This window comes from Pteronotus mesoamericanus, unplaced genomic scaffold, assembly GCF_021234165.1.
Source record: "Pteronotus mesoamericanus isolate MK-2021 breed Mesoamerican mustached bat unplaced genomic scaffold, CSHL_Meso_final contig_173, whole genome shotgun sequence".
Classification (NCBI taxonomy): domain Eukaryota; kingdom Metazoa; phylum Chordata; class Mammalia; order Chiroptera; family Mormoopidae; genus Pteronotus; species Pteronotus mesoamericanus.
Window position 1 is genome coordinate 9,048,707 of NW_026555072.1, and position 19,853 is coordinate 9,068,559.

Sequence of the window (19,853 nt, forward strand, 5' to 3'; positions counted from 1 at the left end):
GTACATTGTTTCCAGTGTTAGCAGTTTTCTGTGTTGTATTTCCATGCATCATTTTTGTTTTCACCATCTAATGTCCTGTTTGTACTGTAAGTGTTGGTGTGTAGTTATTAGGTTAGCGCTGTTTTCTTTCACATCACCATGGCATCCTTTCTTACAAACTCCTGTTTTATAGATCTATGTAAGAGCACAATTTGAATATGATCCAGCCAAGGATGACCTCATCCCCTGCAAAGAAGCTGGCATTCGATTCAGAGTTGGTGACATTATCCAGATTATTAGTAAGGATGATCACAATTGGTGGCAGGGTAAACTGGAAAACTCCAAAAATGGAACTGCAGGTCTCATTCCTTCTCCTGAACTTCAGGAATGGTATGTTTTTGTTGTTTTGTTTTGTTTTATAATAAAAACGAAACCCTGTCCATCCATTGTTTAACTTTATATTATTGTTTTATAGTGTAAAACCCATTTAATCTATTCCTTGCTTTACTAGCCAAACAAAATTCAAGTTAGCCATCAAAGAATTATAAATCCTCAGCATCTAACGATCGCCTACTTACACAGTCATATCTTTGTTTTACATAGCAGGAGAGAGGAGTGTTTAGTGAGAGAGGTTGAGTGAGTAGCCTCATGTTCCTGTCACATCATGGTCTCTTAGCAGAGCCCACCACTACTATATGCTGTTTCAATCCTGTTAGAATTGCATTTATTTTTATCCTCACCCAAGGACATGCCTACTGATTTTTTTTTGAGAGAGGGGGGGGAAGGATGGGACAGAAACGTCAATGTGAGAGAAAAACATCGAAAGGTTCCGAACCCCCAATCTCTGCATGGGCCCAGAAATCAAACCTGTGACCTTTGGGTTTGTGGGATGATGCCCAGTCAACTGAGCCACGCTGGCCAGGGAGAATTGCATTTTTTAAATGTTCTTCTCCTTGCCCCTCTGCATGCTAATGCTCTTACCACCCTATTCCACCCCAACACCAGCAAAAAGCTCAAATGCCCTGACTCAGTGTCACTCAGGGTATTTTAAGATAAAATGTGTTTCACTGATAGGAGAAAAAGGAAGTCAGATGCTTTGTTCTTTACCTTACTAGGCCTTTAACTGTATGTCTATTAGAAAGTTTGACCTTTGAAAGCAGGTGAAAGTCCATTTTTGACACTAGTTTTAACTGAGAGAAGGGAGTCACAGATTACTGTGTGTCTTGGTAAAATCTGTTTCTACTATTATTATTACAGTTTGCTTAGTTGAACTGTTTTTGGAACAGTATGATAGTTTTACCATTGTTGGTCCTTTGGCAGTCTATCATAAATCTAGTGCAAAAAAGATGTCTGAGTTTTGTTTCATGTGACAGAAAATAACCATTAGGCATTGTGCCAGTCTCTCCCAAAATACATGAACCTAGCTAAAAGAAGCAAGACGCATTGAGTTCACAGATATTCATAACTCCTTTTTCATGCATTTTTCTCACTAATTAAAGGGATTTCTCAGTTAATCACTTGGTTTGATTGCCTCTTTCAGCTATCCCGGTTCCCAAAAGTATTCTTAAATTTAGACTGTTAGAGCTGATAAGAACTTCAGCTGCCATCATTTTACAGAAGGATTTGTAGGCCCATGTAGACAACGTGGCAGCCTTCCACTTGGGATTGTCTTTCAGTCTAGTCGGATCTTCAAGAAACAGTCTAAGCATTTGCAGGAAGAGTCATTGTGATGAGGATGATGTTATTATAGTATTACTGATATTTACGTTTTAGAAAATGTATTCTTGAATGTTATCGTATATTATGAGCATTTACTGAAAATAATTATGTAGATTCCAGACCACTTCTGCGTAGTCAGATCATTTGCACAAATCATGTTTCACTGCTATGGAACTCCAAATCCTCTGGAGCAATCCTGAGAAATGGCAGTAGAAAAAGCAAGTTTGTTTCCTCTTTCCTGTCATTGTGAACTAGGCTATTTGAATCAATTATCCTCCTGAATAAAAAGTAAAGTGTTGCAGAAAATATGCTTTTGGAAATTACCTTAAAAGCATTGAGGAGCTGAAAAGGTATTGGGGAACTCAGTGACCAATTTTTCTATAAAGCCATTAATCAGAGCAATAAAAATTCAAGTACCAAATTGGCCCATTTTTCCAGGAAGGCATTTCTATTACTGAAAATTTCTCTACCAGAGGACCAAGGTTAACACCCAAAGCCCGTGCAAGTAAGAGAATGTTAGGAGACCCTTTCTACATTGTTAGGACTGCAAAAGGCTATGCCCCAGGTTAAGGGCAAGTAGGTAAGCATGCTTCTACTTGCCCTTCAACACCAGGAGACTGTAGAGAAGACTGACTTGTCAGTGAGCAAAGGAAAAGACCGGAGTAAAAGGAGAGTAAAAATTGTGGCCACCGGTCCACCTTGAATGGATTTACACACAGGGGCATGTAGCTTGGGACAGCTAGGGAAACTATAGCCATGCACCTGATTTGAGATTTCCTCTAATAGTTCCAGCTATCTGTTAGAGACAAAAACATAACCTCACAAGAACACTTTCATCTTAGGCCTCATCTTAGAGCTCTTCCTAATCCCCCACATAAACTTTTTCAAGGGCACTTTTTCAACCAGCAGGTTAAAATAACCAGGCACACAAGGAAACAAGTGAAACCTGACAAGAGACCCAAATGAAATGACAGTAGAAACAAGCTCAAACTCACTTCATATATTGGAATTAGGAGACAAAAGTCTTTGAACAACTCTGCTTTTTAGAAGGTTTTCAAAAATCAGTAATCTTGAAAAATATCTTCAGAGATCAGGAAAAATTTTAATGGCATAGCAGACTTTAAAACGAACCAAAAGGAACGTCCAAGAAAAAAAAAATGCAGTAGCAAAACTTAGTGACCACAAACCTGTTAGAATGGCTTAAATTTTTTAAGGTTTTTATCAACAGGTAAATGGATAAACAAATGATGACATATTCATACAATGGGTGCTATTGAGCTATTAAAAAGGATGAACTATGACATAAAAAAATATAGATGAAACTCAAAATCACCATGCTGAATTTACAGGCAAAAAGAACAAACTATGTGATTCTGTTTACATAAAATTACATAAAATGCAAAACTAATCTATAGTGAGAATGGTTGCCTGGGGTTCTGTAGGGGGGAGGGAGAGATTACAGAGGCCATAAGGAAATTCCTGGAGTGATGAAAACGTGTGTGTTGTTTTTATTGTAATGATGGTTTCATAGGATATGTCAAAACTGATGAAATTATACACTTTACATATATTCAGTTCATCACACAAAAAACTGAGCTCAGTAAGTTGCAAAAACTGTAGAGGAAGAAAGGGCTTCTAACTAGAATAATGAGAAAGAGGCCCACTGGGCAGTATGTGCCCTGAGACCTGGACTTTGGTGGTACAGGAAGGCATTCCCGGCTGAGGGGAAATAGCAAAGCCCCTTGCTGGAAAACTGAACTGGTCTCTAGGATGTCAGTGGGCATGCAATACCAACAAGAAAGATTTGAAACAATACTATGAACCAGACCCGAAAGCTCTGTTCAAATATGTTGCTACCAACTTACAGTTTTCACATCCTATAGATGAGAAATCAGTTTTTGGACCCAAATGCTTACCTTATCTATCCTTGTTAAATTTCATCTTGCTTGACAAAGCTTATGATTCTATGTCTTTGATATGTTTTGAGTCTCTGAATCTGTCATCCCTTTCCTTGCCTTAGCAATAACATGTTAAACTTGTTTCAAATTTCCCCCCAGGTTGACCTAAATCCTAACACAGTTTCTCTCCACTTCCTGAGCTAAAAGAAATACCATACATTTCCTGAGTGGCTGATAAAAGTCCATTTTATCCCTCTGTCACTACACCATATATGGCCACACCACAAACTTACTGGGAACTTTTTGTTTTTATTTTTAAGCTTAAAAGTATGTATTATAAGATACTCTGTTTACTATAACATAAACTTCACAAGGTCAGGATTTTGCCTGTTTTAACCAGTCAAAAATTCCTCAGTTCTGTTTATGTTTCCAAAGATTGCATGCCTCACAGAAGCTGTAGTTATGACTAACAGCACATATTAGCTTGTACTGGATGAATCCTCAAAGCAAAGACTTCATCGGCCTCCTCCGTATTGCACTTAGGTAATATATGGGGATTGGCTTGGATGCTGTTGCTAAGAGTCCACAGTATTTCCCAATAAATGTCTTTGTCCTAACCTAAAATAAAGAAATAAATTTCAAAAAAAAAAAAGAAAACCTCAATGAAAAGAGAGAAAATAAGAGACGTGAAAGACATTCTCTTCAAGAAAACAGAAGAGAACATTTCCCAACTCATCTCATGATGCCAGTATTTCCTAATGCCAAAATTCAATAAAGGCAATTCAAGAAAACTACAATATCCCTCATGAACATAGATATATGTTCTCAGCGAAATATTAGCAAATGGAATCCGGAAATATATAAAAAGGATATAATACATTTTGACCCAATCGAGTTTGTACTGGGAATACATGGCTGGTTCAACATTTGAAAACCAGTCACCCCAACCCTCCATATTAATGGACTAAAGAAGAAAATCCACCTGATTAAATAAATCAATAGATGCAGGAAAAGCATTTGATAAAATTCAACACCCGCTCGTGATTAAAACTCTCACAAACTGTGAATTAAAGGGAACTTCCTTAACCTGATTTAGAGCATCCACAATAAACCTACAGCAAACATTATTGGACAGGAAAAAGTATTGCAGGTGATACGATTCTGTGTGTAGAAAGTCAAAGGAATCTATAGCTAAACAGACAATATGGCTATTTAACAAGATAGCTGATAGAAAATCAATATACAAAAGTCAATTATATTCCTATTTACCAGCAACAAACAAAAAACAAAATTTTTAACATACCATACATACATAACACCACCTGTAAACCCATAATAATATAAAGTATTCTTGCAAAAAATATAGAACTCAAATTTGATCAGGCCTCTTGATCTAATTACCTATTTGCAGGAAATGCAAAAGACAGAGCAACTTACCGAAGATACCACAGAGATAAAGTCAGAAAAATCTAAAATTGGAAACTACAGGACAAACAGCCAGTTTCTGCAAAAAATAAATTGCAAGAAGAAAAAAAGAAGAGAGGGACATTACAGATTTAAAGGCAATTTAAAAATATTTAAGAAGGAAATAATACAAACTTAGATTTGTTTCAAAATAATCTGGGGTGGGTAAGTTGTAAATTAAACAAAATAATCCATGAGCGAATAAGTGTTGAAGCTGTATTTTAGGTACTTGAGGTTCATTACACTATTCTCTACTCTTATGTATGTTTAAAATTTTCAATATTACAAAGTTTTTTAAATACATTTATAAAACTTCTTTTAAATGAACAAGCTAGGAACAAATCTAACAAAGATGTTCAAGACATTTATAAGATAAATTTTAAAATTTATTAAGACATTAAAGAAGACCTAAATAAGTGGAGACATACTGTATTCATGTACTTGAAGACTCAATATTATAAAGATGTCTGTTTCTCCCAGATTGAACCATAGATTCAATGCAGTCCCAACAATTTTGAAATTGATAGGCTAATTTTAAAGTTTTTATGGAAATTCCCAAGATCAGGAATAGCCAAGATGTTCTTCTAGAAGAATAAGGAGAGAAGTCTTACTCTACCTGATACCAAAACTTAAAAAGCTGGAGGGGGGCAAAGAGGGGAAATGGGGGACATAGTAATTAAGTTAATAAGGTATGGTTACAGAGATGCTCAGAGACCACTTGAAGAGAACCCTAAGACACTTCCACACATATAAATAGTCACTAGTGAGGAATGGGTAGACTTTTCCATGTCATGCTGGGACAATTGGGTATCCATGGTGGGGACCGGGGGTGGATAAGAAAGACAATCCCTAACTTCACACAATACACAAAAATCAGTTCTAGTGTATTAAAAACCAAAATGAGAGACAAAACTATAAACTCTTGAGAAGGTAATGTTGGAGTATATCTTCAGAGACAAATAAAGATTTCTTACGTGAAATATCAAAAATATTTCCCATAAGAGAAAAGATTGCTAAAGTGACTAGATTAAAACTAAAAAGTAATTATTTATCAAAGGTACCATAAAAAGGAAGGCAAGCCATAAAGTAGAAGATATCTGCAGCATGTATAACTAACAAAGGTGTAATATCCAGGCCATATAAAGAATTCTTACAAGTCAGAAAGACAGACAACTAGATAGGAGAATGGTTAAAAGACTCGAACAGGCATTTTACAAAAGAGGAATGCCAATAAACATGAGAAGGTACTCAATCTCATTAATAATCAGTGAAATGCATACTCAAAGCACACCGTTATTTCATTACTTGCCCACCATGATGGCTAAACTTAAAAACTAACAACACCATATGTCAAGATAGTGGAAGAACAGGAACTCTCATACAACCTATGGAGTGCACATCAGTGCCTCATTTGGAAAATAACTTGTTTTCTATGTCATTTTATGATATTCTGATAGTGATTTTGGATTCTCCTTAAATATGGCTCATTCAGGGACCCCTATAGTCAGTTCACAAGCAAAATAATTAAGTAAGCAAAACCTTCTATGGAAATACCACACTATTATTTGCTTAGAGTGCAACTTTTAAACAACATTTGTGCATATGTTACAGATGGTGAATATTATCATGTAGAACAAAATTATAATTTTGTGATTGTAATTCTAACTGTGGATTTAATTGTAGCATATTTTTTCTATCTTAAGCTAGAATTGCCGTGTAGTAATAGTGCCATTTATTAAGGATCTACTGTGCCTGCCACTGTGCCAGGGACATTGTTAGCATTTTTTGTTCTAATCCATCCAAAAGGCTCTAAGAGGTTAAGAGCATGGGCTCTGGCGCCAGACTGCCCTCCTTCTCCCATTTATTAGCTGTGTGATTTGGGGCAAATTACTTACTTTCTCAGTCCTTTGATCCCCTCATCTGTAAAGTGGTGATACAATTTTATGTGTTTAAAAAGACTAAGTGAGTTTAATACAAGTAAACTTCCTAGAAAAGCACCCAACACTAAATCAATAAAAGCTAATAAATGATAGTCAGACCAGACCTATATCAACTCAAAATCCAACGCGCCTTCCACTGTATGTCTTGGCTATATGTTTAGGCTTATCAGTTAGTATGTGCTCAAGGAACACAATGTCATTCTATTATAAGCCTGTGTTTTTAAACCATTTCCAGGAAATTGTTGTGAAAACTGAAGAACAGCCTTTATCTGAATGACTTGAAAAGTTTGTGAGGAGTATGTTCACGTAAACTCTTCAAATCAGTTATTTTTCCCTTTTATCAATATAAAACTATACATTAGTTTCTTTTCTCTTTCTTTCTTTGTATGCTAGGCGAGTAGCTTGCATCGCCATGGAGAAGACCAAACAGGAGCAGCAGGCCAGCTGTACTTGGTTTGGCAAGAAAAAGAAGCAGTACAAAGACAAATATTTGGCAAAGCACAATGCAGGTAGGGGAGAGTATGACTGTTACTGAGGCCAGTGACACCTCTCAAAGACCGAACGGACATCATATCTCAATTCAGTCCTCAGAGTTCTCTATCCAAAAATTCCACCATATGAGATCTTCATCAATTTGCAAATATGTTAAGAAACCCCTGTCTTCAATTATTATGTTGGTTGTTTGCCAAATACTTTACAGAACTATACTTTATAGGAAGAAAATGCTATTTGGAAATAGTGTTCTCTGGAACAAAAAGAACCCAGTACATTAAGTTGTCCCCTGAGAAATGAGAGCTTGAGAGTGTGCTGAGTCATGGGGATTCTTGCCGTCTTGCTGAGATTTGTCTTGAGCAAACACCCTTGCTCCTGGCTCCTTTCTGGCCCTTGGACTTGGCCCTAGGACATGTTTCAAAGGGCAGAGGTGCACTCTTAACAGAGAGCTGTTGCTGCACATGGTTCAGTGATTGGTCTGAAAGAGCACAAATGACATTGGATACTAATGTGGTTTAGTCAGTTTCTGTGACTAGTCTTCTTCCCTCATGGTATTTCCTGGGCTCCTAAAAGATATCTTGGCTTTCTCTTTATCGTATGTTTATCTATATGGAAGCTTGCGTACACTTAACATAAAATACTCACTTACTTGCCAAAAACTGAAATGAATACCAAAAAACCATGATCTGTCTCTGTAGTAAAATCCCCAGAAGACTTACAGGATGTAATTTAAGCTAAAAAAAAAAATGCATGGTGATATGCAGAGTGGGATTTACATATTTTCCATAACTTCTTAATATGACTCCTTTTATAAAGAACTTTTTCTGAGGAATTGCAAGTTCCAACATTGGCATTAGATTAGTTCCCAAGGTTTCAGAAATAACTCCATAAATCAAACATGTGGCAAAAAAATTAAGTGAATGCAATCATGCATACTCAATTTGACAGTAAGTTTCTGACAAATAAGAAATGCATTTCTCTCTGTAGAATGTTAAAACTTTATGTTATTAGCATTCATTAGGAAAACTTATTTAGAAACTGTGAATGGTTCATTGCTTATTCAGAAAATAAAAGTAAACATTTTGAAGTACTTGTATAATATGGGATAAATATAAGTGCCCCATTTTCTTTCCAATAAATTATATCATTTCTGCTTATGTACCACTATAGAGCACTAGTTTGATAATGGCTTTTTTTGTTTTATAAAACAAATATTTAAAAGATTAGTTAAACATGATTTAACAACTATTAATTGTAAATGCTCAAGTAATACTATTTGAAGAAATTCACTGTAGTATCAGCAGAATGTTATTTAACACAAAATGGCAGAGGTTTTTTTGCCAAGGCTCCATAGTCACCTTTATTTTCATCAACTTCTAACAGGTTCACATGGTATGTCAACATTTTAAATAGATAGATAGATAGATAGATAGATAGATAGATAGTAATTTTTACAATAATTTTAAATGATATAGATAGATGGCGTTAAAATAATTTAAACCTAGAAAAGCAAAGAAATAGCTGATGAAGGCTGTCAGTTCTTCATTAGCTTTATATTATACTAATAGCATGTAGATGTGAGTATTCAGTGTGCCAATATTCTTTAATTAAGCTCTGAGGAAAAATACAAAGCCAATTGGTTGAAAAACTAGACCCCCTAAATTCTGACAAAGATTCCATTGAATCGTTCACTTAAAAATTTTGCCTTTTTCCATGCTTGGACATCCTCGGGCATCTCTGATCTTCCGTCTGCTCTCCTGATTCATCAGTGGTCCTGCAAACACACCTGTAAGCTTAATAGGCAACCTGAGATTGGACCAGGAATTAGTGCACCTGAGTAACTGCAACTGTTGAAATCCCTTGGCTCCTGTGGGCCTCAATACAGGAGAATCTCAAATCACGTTAATCAGTCAAGGATATCTTTTCTAATTCTAAAATTCGGTGGATCTCACATTCTTTCATCAGTGGGCCTGACAAATCGGTATCATTTAATGAAGCCAAGTTCTTATTTGCTGTCCCTTATCTCAGGCTTTAGCTCTGGTGAGCATTGCCTATCAAGTTTGAAGGGTATCACCCTTGATAAAGAAGGCAAGAGCCTCCTAGGGATAGAGTAGAATTGCTTTTTCTCTTTTGACATTATATGTCCTATCCAAAACGATGGACCTGTCCAAGCTCTTGTAAACTTACAACTAAGAAATTCAGAGAGATCCGCCACTACCGCTTTTTTGTTATCTTTAGCATTTCTAAGCAATGGTCTTCTGGGCCTCAGAGCCTTCCTTATCATGCTTACAGTTTTCTCTTTTATGTCAGTATTTGTCACTGTGAATGAGACGCTCCTTTCATGCCCTTTGATAGACAGTCTTAGCTTCTTAGAAGCTCCCTTGCAAAGCCACTCAAATTTCTTTGTAGAACTTACGTTTAGGCATATTTGTAATTGTCTAGTCAGAATGTCATTGTTAGGGTTCCCTTCCCTACAAAATCTTCACTCATAAAGCCTCCTATTAGCTTTTCTGGTCGGGAGAAGATGCCTACTTTCCTGGACTTTCTGAAGCATGCTGCCTGGCAAGGCCTTTCTGCCACCATCTCTTCAGGTTTCTTCCCCTTCACCAACCAACTCTTCCGTTTTGTTCATTAAGTCCAGAAGATCCATTTGCTTAATGGTTATCTTGACAAGAAATGAAGTCATAAAGGGAAGTCAAGTATTTTATCAGCTGTCCTGCTTTTAACTATGATAAAAGTTCATTCTAATATGCATCATTACCTATATAAAGACTGCTCTAAAGGAGAGACACAAATACTGGTGACCTCCACTTGGAGGATAGTTGGAGAACTTTGAAATACCACATTCTTTAATACCAAAAACTAGCCAAATGGGCTCATGGGTCACAAATCAAACTACATTTCGGAAAGATTTTTTTGGCTTTCAGAAGTTGATTATAAAATACAGTGGGAGATCTTCTAATAGTCCTCAATAAATTAAAATAAGAGCCATCTGCTTTTTTTCCTGCTTCAAATATTTGAGAATTCAGCATATATTGATGGTAAGATCCAAATCTTATCATCATTCTAAAGTAATGTTTGTAGTAAAAATGAAGGATGGGAACTTTGTCAATATCTAGAACTGATAGCAATGATAACACTAGAATTAATTATTTCCATTTCTATCACCAAGAAATTGCACATGTCTAGTTAAAGCAGAATTCCCTTCAAACTATGTGGCCTACATCTCACACTATAAAGTGGCAGTCTGCTAGCTGAATATGACCCACAAATAAGTTTTGTTTTCCCCATATACACACAGTGTTTAAAATAATAGTTATCACGCTTGAAAATCAGGTATTTAACATAAAATTCTGGATTTCTGCCTACCATTGGAAAAACAGAGGATATGGTAACACAGGGCCCACTTTCTCCCTTAACGATTCTAGGCTGTTGGTGTCCCTTTTGAATTGGACACTCATTGTCTAGACACTTGCTCTAGCTTGGCATCATCGTCCCCACTACTCCTTTCCTGCACCAGGCCCACTCGTTTCAACACATTAGCTGCCTGGTCACTGCAGGCATTTGAGTGTGCACTCAGCCCATTGTTACCAGTGTGCAATGTCTTTTCTAATTGAAGGTTTGTACAGTATTTGAAGATACCTCTAGCTTATAAAACTGAGACAAGAAATCAATGTTAAAGGCTTATTTATGAAAATATTCAACTGGAAAATGGTTACCGAAATACTGAAAAGTGTCATAAATATTGAGTACCAGGAAACCAAGATAATGTGAGCCAACTATGCCAGACAGTATTTCTGAAGCCTTGGGAATAGATTTGATTATGGCATGTTTCATGTTTACAGCAAATATGTTTTCTGCAATGTATAAAAGATTTTAGCCACATTAATTTGATGGGGAAAGTATTGTCATGCTCCTAGAAGAATTATATTCTTAAGGCATTGAGGTTCCTCAGCCCTGGGACCGCCAAAAATCAGTTTAAGATCAAGTTACTAATGTAAACTTTGAAAAAATATTCATTAATTCACTTTTTCAATGTTAGAGCCCTGAACAGAGTATTTAAATATATACTGTGATACTCTATTTACATACATCCATATGAACATAGAGAAATTTTATAGTACCATTCATAGGTGTGTTTAAATTATGCTTAATGCCACAAATTAGTACTGTTGATTTTAAAAAGCTATAACTCTTTTTTCTTTAATACAGAGTGCTCTAAAAACAACAAAAAGTGGCCCATAATCTCATAGCCCTGTGGACATTTCTCTTTTTAAACAATAAAAGCAATAGGCACATGTGATTAGAAATTGCAAACAGTGCAAGAAGGTACAAAATGAAAGCCAAAAGGCTTCCACATCTACACTCCCTGAAGAAGTTTTCTTGTAACTATTCCCAGACAAAATTACTATGCATATGCTAGTTTATAAAACCCACTGGCTTTTATATAAAGTTACTGTTGAATTTTTATTAAATGGGTTTGTTCCTTAATGTGATTTATTTGCCTCATGTTTAGAATACTGCATGGTAAACTTTCTTTTGTGCATATATACTTTTATTTTACTAATATATTAAAAGCCATATTTCAATGACCCCTGTACATTTTTCATGCTGTCTTACTCCCAATGGCCTCTGTGCATGTAAGTAACCTGTTGAGTGACTATGCCTCTTTGTTTTTAATGGTTTCCTTTCATTAAGTCCTTTTTTTTAATCAGTAAACATCTAAAAACCTTTAAAAGTCCAGTCTTTAAGTGTTCTCCTTATATTCCTTGTATGTCTTATTTTTAAATATTCTTTTTTATTGTTTCTCAATCAACATAAGTTGATTTTATTTAGACCAGAGTAACCTCTTCATCCTAGTTTATGTTTCAAATATTGATGTGTAACATACCTGTTCATTTGTTTGTAGTATTGATGGTTAATATCTAATTCATTCTTACGTGTTTTTTTTTTTAAATGACAAAAGTCTTATCTCAGTAGGACTGGAATGAGTTAGGGCTCTGTAGAGGGAAATGGGTGTGTATACCATTCAGAAAGCTTGTGTCATTATCATTTTGCTCTTTTGTGAGATGTTTGATTATTTTAATATATTAAAATCTATCAGCTTGTTGATGCATCTCTTTCATAAGCATATGTTTTCTTGATGGAAATATCACTCAGAGGGCAATAGATAGAAAAAGCAATGTCGTAAGCATTCCTAATTTTATTTTTGCAAACCTTCATCACTCCATTACCAATGTAGCATGACTAGCTAGCTCTGCTATTCAGAGAACCTTGTGTTCATTTTGATTGTGTAAGTCTGCCATTCTAAACACAGAAAGCATTTCTTGGTTTTTAGCTGTTGCTAGAGAATATGCTTTAAAGGCTTTTAGTGAACCTTTATGGAATCAAGTCATCAAAAGAAAACGAATGCATAAATACCCATTAACATGCACTAACCCTTATTTTAACATTTTTTTTTTATTTTTTGGGAATGATACTTGTGTTCATTTGTTTATTTCTGATCTGTTGCATTCCAGAGTATCCTATTTTGCATTTTAAGGTTCTTTGCTACTGGGAAGATCATAAATGTTAAGGACTGAGCACATAGTCAAAAACATTTAGTCGTATTGTTTCAGGGAGTAGAAGCTTCTCTTAATGATTGGCTGAAACACCCCAGATTCCTTTATTACACCAGGGAATCAATTTTATTGAATTTCTTTCAACCCCTCTAAAATCCATAGCGTATTCCATATCCTTTAAAAAAAGAAATTTCAGTGTGACTGAAAACATTTGGGTATTACCACACAAAAAAAAAATTACAGGAAACATAGATGCTTGATTTTAGCCTTCTTGTGAGACATCTCAAATGTGTATGAGAATTGGACTACCTTAAACTTCAACGTGAATGGTTATCCTCTTGGGAAAGTTTTTGTAATAGTTTTGTTAAGAGGCAGGTTTCCAAAAATATTTTTAAAATATTTCTTCTCAGTCTGTAATTATTAGAGAACTCCCTTTTGCAAAGGTTTTCAAGCTCACATTCTGCTCCATGCCTCTTGCCATTCTATTCATCCTGATTTACTACACATAGGCCGACAAAGTTTGGGGCCCAGGGAAGCATGTTCTTCTATACTTACATTCCCAGAACTTTCCATCAAATGGATAGCTGGGTTACAATAAAACTTATGAGATGCTCATTTCAAAACCTTGTGAAATCATGGTTACAGAACTTGACTTTGAAAGAATCTAGCATGCTGCCTTCAGTAATTCTGTTGAAGGAAAGAACCATGACGTTAAAGACCAGCTGTCCATGCATCCCACAGCCATCCCTAGAAATAATCTAGCTGACCTCTTTCTTGGTTAACTTTAGTTGCATTCATGCTATATTTGTGTTGGTCACTGTCTGCAGACTTTCTCCTCTTTAGTACTGCTGATTTCTTAGCATTGCAAAAATACGAACAGCATGTGGCTTTGAATGAATTCATGATTTGTTGGATACTGCATGAAAAGATATGCAGTATCTTAGAATTGGACTTTCATGCATGTGCTCAACATATCTCTGGATGCCCCTGCTTCTAAAGTGCATTTTCATGGGCTTAAAAACGAAATTTTCTCCCAAAAGGTTGTATTACTCAAATATATTATAAGTTGCATTCATATTTTTAAGACATGGTTTTACTATTACTTTAGTTTTGCCAGTAAAATTATAATTTATCTACGTGAAATATTTCTGCAAATTTACCTTTCTTCTGAATCTTTGCATTTTAGTGTTTGATCAATTAGATCTTGTTACATATGAAGAAGTAGTAAAACTGCCAGCATTCAAAAGGAAAACATTAGTCTTATTAGGTAAGTCTGAGTGTATAAACACACGGCTATCTTATTCTCACCTTCAAAACATTTTGTGAATATTATCAACAACTGTCAACTTTAACTTCCTTTTTTAAAAATTACGTAGGTGCACATGGTGTTGGGAGAAGACACATAAAAAACACCCTCATCACAAAGCACCCAGATCGGTTTGCATATCCTATTCCACGTAAGCAATGTCTCTCTTTTAAATATATTTTTTCTAGTACTTGTTTACTGTTGCAATTTATGTATTTTTCTGATTATATTAGTACTAACCATTCACTATGAGAAATTTGAAAGATCCAAAAAAGAACAAAGAAGAAAATTAGTTAATAACCCCAGCCCCACTCCCCTACTAATAGTGCTATAGATATTTTGTAGTATACCCTTCTAGATTTCTCTTAGTGCAAATATGTGTAGTATGTGTATTTGCCTGTTGTTGTTGTTGTGTTTTAAAAATGGGACTCATCCATTCTGTTTGTAAACTAATTTTTCCAACAGGGTGTCACAAATATTACCCAGATGAATTATTCTTCAGAAAAATAGATTCTAATGATAGTATAGTTTTCTTTGATGTAACAATATTTTTCTTAGTAACTAAATTGTTAGCTTTTATCACTTTCAAAACCCAGTCAATGTGCTACAAGTTGTTTACTATAAAGCACTTTAAGTCTGTAATATTATTATTCCCCTTATCTTCTATATTTTATCCTTAACCTCTTGGCCGCTTTGTTTCCTCGATTATAAAATGAAGTAATTCTGGAGATATGAAGATTTGAGCTCATGTGAAGTACTTAGCAGATACTTCATAAATAGTATCCATCTTGCCACTCTAATGTTATTATTACTACTCTAAAGTTTAAAATTTGAATCCCAAAAGCTTTTTAGCAGTTAGAGCTTCGTTCATGGTAAGAAGAACTAAAGGAAAATGTGTTTTAAGAGCAGCAGGAGAAAAATGTGAAGACTGGCTCTATCTAGTAGGGCCATCATGCCTTCTTGACGCCATGGCAACACCACTTACTGTTTTCTCTACACCCCAGAGAGCCATGAATTTTCATAAGACCACCTTCATCCCAGAATACTGTCTGATTTACACGTAAAAAAATAAATTCATCAAACATTGTTTCAACTGGTACCGTTGGGGTTTTCCAGTAAAACACTTTCAAATGTTCTTTTAATTCTCCTTATGTTTAGCTCATGAATACAGCAAACTTAGCTAGCATTTAGTTTCTTCTCAATCACGTAACAATTGAACTTTCATGTTCTTAAATGGCCAGTTAAATAGCTCAGTTTTAAAGTGTACCATTGCTAACCCAGTCATGTCTACTCTCTAAAATATTTGGCCCCAGAAGTGTAGATATCCTATGTTTACCTTCCTAAATGACTAAAGATACTACAGCATCCACGTAGTATATGTCATTTATTCAGCATTTCATGTACCTGGAGAAATGGTACTTTTTTAAAAAAATCCACATTCTAATGTCCATGAGCACTTGTCAGTTCTAATAGTCTAGTTGCAGCAGGAGAGGGGTAATTCCCTATGGGTTTAGACCCGTCCACACAGCAAAGGGTAGCATAAATTTGTTCTTGCCACTCAAGAAAGGAAGGAAACGAAGAAAAAAAAGGAAATTGAAAGAAAGGAAAAGAGAAAGGGAGGGAGGGAGAGGAGAAAAAAGAGGAGAATGAGAAGGGAAGAAAGAAAGAGAGAGGGAAGAGAAAGGAGGGAAGGAGGGGGGTAGGAAATCAAAACCAATGTTCCTGGCTTGCCTAGAAAAAATTTCCTAAACTGTGTTTTGCAGTGTACTGGTCCTTTCAGTATCCCACAGAATTAGATCTTACTGGCAGATATTTTTAGTCTGTACTCATTTAGGTAAGAGACCAGCAAACCTTTCTTGTAAAGGACCAGACAGTAAATGTTTGAGGGTTTGAGAGCCATATGGTTTCTGTCACAACTACTCAACCCTGCTCTTGTAGCATGGAATTAGCCATAGACAATATGTAAACACATGGGCATGGCTGTGTTCCAATGAAACTTTATTTACAAAAGCAGACAGCATGCCATATTTGACCCAGCAGCCATAGCTTGCCAACTCCTGGTTAAGGTCTTTCTTAACTATTATGGCCACATCTGGCTAAGGACATTGTGTTTTCAATATGGTATGCCTTTTTCTGTATTCTAACATTCTTCTTTTGTAATATGCTGTAGATACTTTCTCTGAAAGTAACAGTGTTCAGTATCAGCACTGTTTAGTACAGTAGCCATTACCCACATGTGGCTATTGAACCCTGGAAATGTGGCTAGTGAGACTGAGGAACTGAAATTTAATTTATATGATTTTAATTATTTTAAATTTAAATAACCATATGTAGTTTTTTGGTTTTTAATCTTTTTCTCCTTCTGCCTAAATGCACTAAGGCATAGTGAGTTAACTTTCATTCCATGAAAGGAATGAAATAGACCTTATCTAAACACTGAAAGTTTCACCAAACCAAACAACTAACCAGCTACTGTAGTCTGATGTCACATGGATAAACGTGACTTTTACAATTTAGTTCTGCAAAGCTACTGGGAGTGGGAACAGGGCATGAGGCATATAATATGGAATCCACAGCTTTTAACAAGAGATTGGGTTTCTGTAGGTCCATTGGAAACATAGGCTCAGAAGCTCAGCCTTTTAAACTTCTCCTAACAGCCCTGGCTGGTGCAGCTCAGTGGATTGAGCTCCAGCCTGTGAACCAAAGGGTTGCCAGTTCAATTTCAGTGTAGGGCACATGCCTGTGTTGCAGGCCAGGTCCCCAGCAGGGGGCGCGTGAGGTGCAACCACACATTGATGTTTCTCTCCCTCTCTTTCTCCCTCCCTTCCCTTCTCTAAAAATAAATAAATAAAATGTAAAATAAATTTCTTCTAACATGTTTGACTTTGCAGATACAACCAGACCTCCAAAGAAAGATGAAGAAAATGGAAAGAATTATTACTTTGTATCTCATGACCAAATGATGCAAGACATCTCTAATAATGAGTACTTGGAGTATGGCAGCCATGAGGATGCAATGTACGGGACAAAACTGGAGACCATCCGGAAGATCCACGAGCAGGGGCTGATTGCAATACTGGACGTGGAGCCTCAGGTAGTGTCTGGCCACACCCAGCCTCCCATCATCCTGCCTGCATGCTAAGCTCAGGTTCTGAAATAAAAAATGCCATCAGAACGTTATAGGTTGTGTAATAATTGAATAAACTCCAGGAAGGTATCAGTAATGAAGGCATCGTTGATGAACAGTCTAAGCTGCAAACTAATTGTTAGACTCAGTGCACACACCCTGTGTTTAAGAAGCAGAAACTATTCTCTTATGAGATTCACTATACTCAGGGGTTTAATAAAGTACCGGATTGGGTCTGTGCCTGCCGGAAATCCTACAATGATATGACCTCAGAATGAGACTCTGGCACTTTCTTATCCGAACGGCCACCTTTACACCTTGGTACAGCTCACGCTGGACCACCCGAGCTTCTGCCAGCACCTTATGTTAATCCACAGTGAGAAATGCTGATCCTAGGGCCTGAATCTAAAACACTGCACTAGCTTTATGAAAGCAGCGTGAGCAAGCCCTGGGGGTGTCCAATGGAGCCCCATGGTGATTTTCAGCGTCTGCCATCTCTTTACTGAGGGTGGTGCCTGACCCTGAACTAAAACTAGGCAGAATATGGAGAACTGGAAGAGGACTCTGGGAGCCAGACGCAGAGGTGATTAGATGATTTGTAGATAAGTCCAACACCAGAAACAATAGAAATTATTAAACTGGAAAAGGCCTTACATCAAAAATGCAGATAAGCTATTTTTTCCTCTCTGAGGACAAACCAAGTGGAAGTGGGACTTAAAGCCTAGCAGGAAGGGTTTGGGAGTTGGAAACATCAGGGCAGGTTGCAGGAGAGGCTTGTGTGTGCCCAGTGACTCCTGGGCTGCCATTTTTAAAGACTCATTTGTACCAAAAATCCCTTATCACTTACAAATAGAATCAGTATGCCACCTGCTGAAATGGTAGACCAGCAGCCCTCCAGCAGGCTCCGTTTCATCAGGAGGGCTTCCTGGCTATCACAGGCAGGGAAGAGATTCTTGTTCAAGGGCCACTGTATGAGACTTAGTTCCCTAGTCATCCCCAAATGGAGGGTGGAACCTACGGTCAGGGTCTGTGTGACCAGAGGCCTGACAGCTCAGTTACTCAGCGCCAAGACCCTGACACCATGGCCAGTGGGTTCACCCATTTCTGTTTCACAGCACCTGATGGGTGGGCTTATTGAACTTGGAATCTGGTTAAGGGGCTGGGAGGAAAGCACCAGTAGGGCAAACACTACGGTTTACTTAACAATTATCTTGGACCTAGATAAGAACTAAATATATGATGTGTAACGCAGAATGATTTTTGTTTAACTGCTAATCCCTCCTTACTAGGGATTGGAAAAATCTTCTGGCCAGGGGTGGCTAGAGGCAAAGTCTCAATCCTGGTCCTGGTCTTCGACATCCTCTCCTTGGGTTCCACACTGGTCTTCACCTGAACGTCGTTTTCTGCTGGTAGTAATATCTCTAGCAGTATGCTGGCTGCAGGGCTCCTCAGACCCCCTCCGCATTTACCTAAGTCCACTCTCAAGGGCTTCTGCCTTATCTGCTGCTGCTGCCGCTGCTGCCACCACCACCGCTGCTGCTGCCGCTGCCGCTGCCGCCGCCACTCCACTCCTAGCGTCCAGCTCTCCCTGTGCCCTCGCCCTTGCACAGTCATGCATTGCTCTGCACTGCTGAGCTTTAGACACTTCTCTTGGCCTTATCAGGACATCCACTGCAGTCACTTTTACCTGTAGAACTGGGCGCCAGAGCACCCGTCATCCCTGGTTGGGCACTTTCCCTGCTCCCCTTGACTGCTGGATAAGCTCACTGCATTCTTCTCTCCTGCTTCCTGTGTCCCCGACTCTGAGAACCATGATCTGTCAGGGCCACCTACCCCTGAGGGCAGGCCATAGGCACCATGTTCTCTGCCAGACCCTCCCTGGGCCCGTGACCCTAAGGACAGGGGTTGCCCAGGCCCTGTTCCTCTCATTCATCTTGTTGACAGCTCTGGTCCCAGGCTCTCCCACCCAGAGCAACACGTGCCCAGTCTCCATTTGTGCCCAGTCCTGTTCTCACACTGACTGTCACATCTAATGGTACAGCTGCAGATGCCCACAGGGTCTCACCTACTGGGCTTCACCCTGGGGCTTCTCTGCCTTCCGTCCACTCTCCCCCAGGCTTGGCAAGGTCCGCATCCTAACATCAGGATGCCCGTGGCCATGACCGACTTGCTGTCAGGCAGAGCCTCATTGCTCCAGAGAGGTTCTCTCCTTAGGACATTTTTCTCCATGCCGCCCTCCTCCCCCCCACGCCGAGCCTGTTAGGTTACCTCCTCTACTGTATCTCATGGACAGTTTGATTCAGCCAGCTTATGTTAAGCACTTGTTATATTCCAAACATTGTGCCAGGAGCTAAAACTACATGCCCT

At 37.7% G+C, this 19,853-nt stretch overlaps 1 protein-coding gene across 6 annotated transcripts in view; it reads left to right on the top strand.

The window, feature by feature from the left end:
* CASK (calcium/calmodulin dependent serine protein kinase) overlaps positions 1 to 19,853 on the top strand; it is a 387,224-nt gene that overhangs the window by 355,198 nt on the left and 12,173 nt on the right. For all 6 annotated transcript variants that reach the window (XM_054566530.1, XM_054566532.1, XM_054566531.1 and 3 more), the window contains 5 exons: positions 173 to 369; positions 7,394 to 7,509; positions 14,240 to 14,320; positions 14,430 to 14,510; positions 17,251 to 17,453. In XM_054566530.1, coding sequence (XP_054422505.1) covers positions 173 to 369; positions 7,394 to 7,509; positions 14,240 to 14,320; positions 14,430 to 14,510; positions 17,251 to 17,453 — 678 coding nt within the window. The remainder of the gene's footprint in view (positions 1 to 172; positions 370 to 7,393; positions 7,510 to 14,239; positions 14,321 to 14,429; positions 14,511 to 17,250; positions 17,454 to 19,853) is intronic.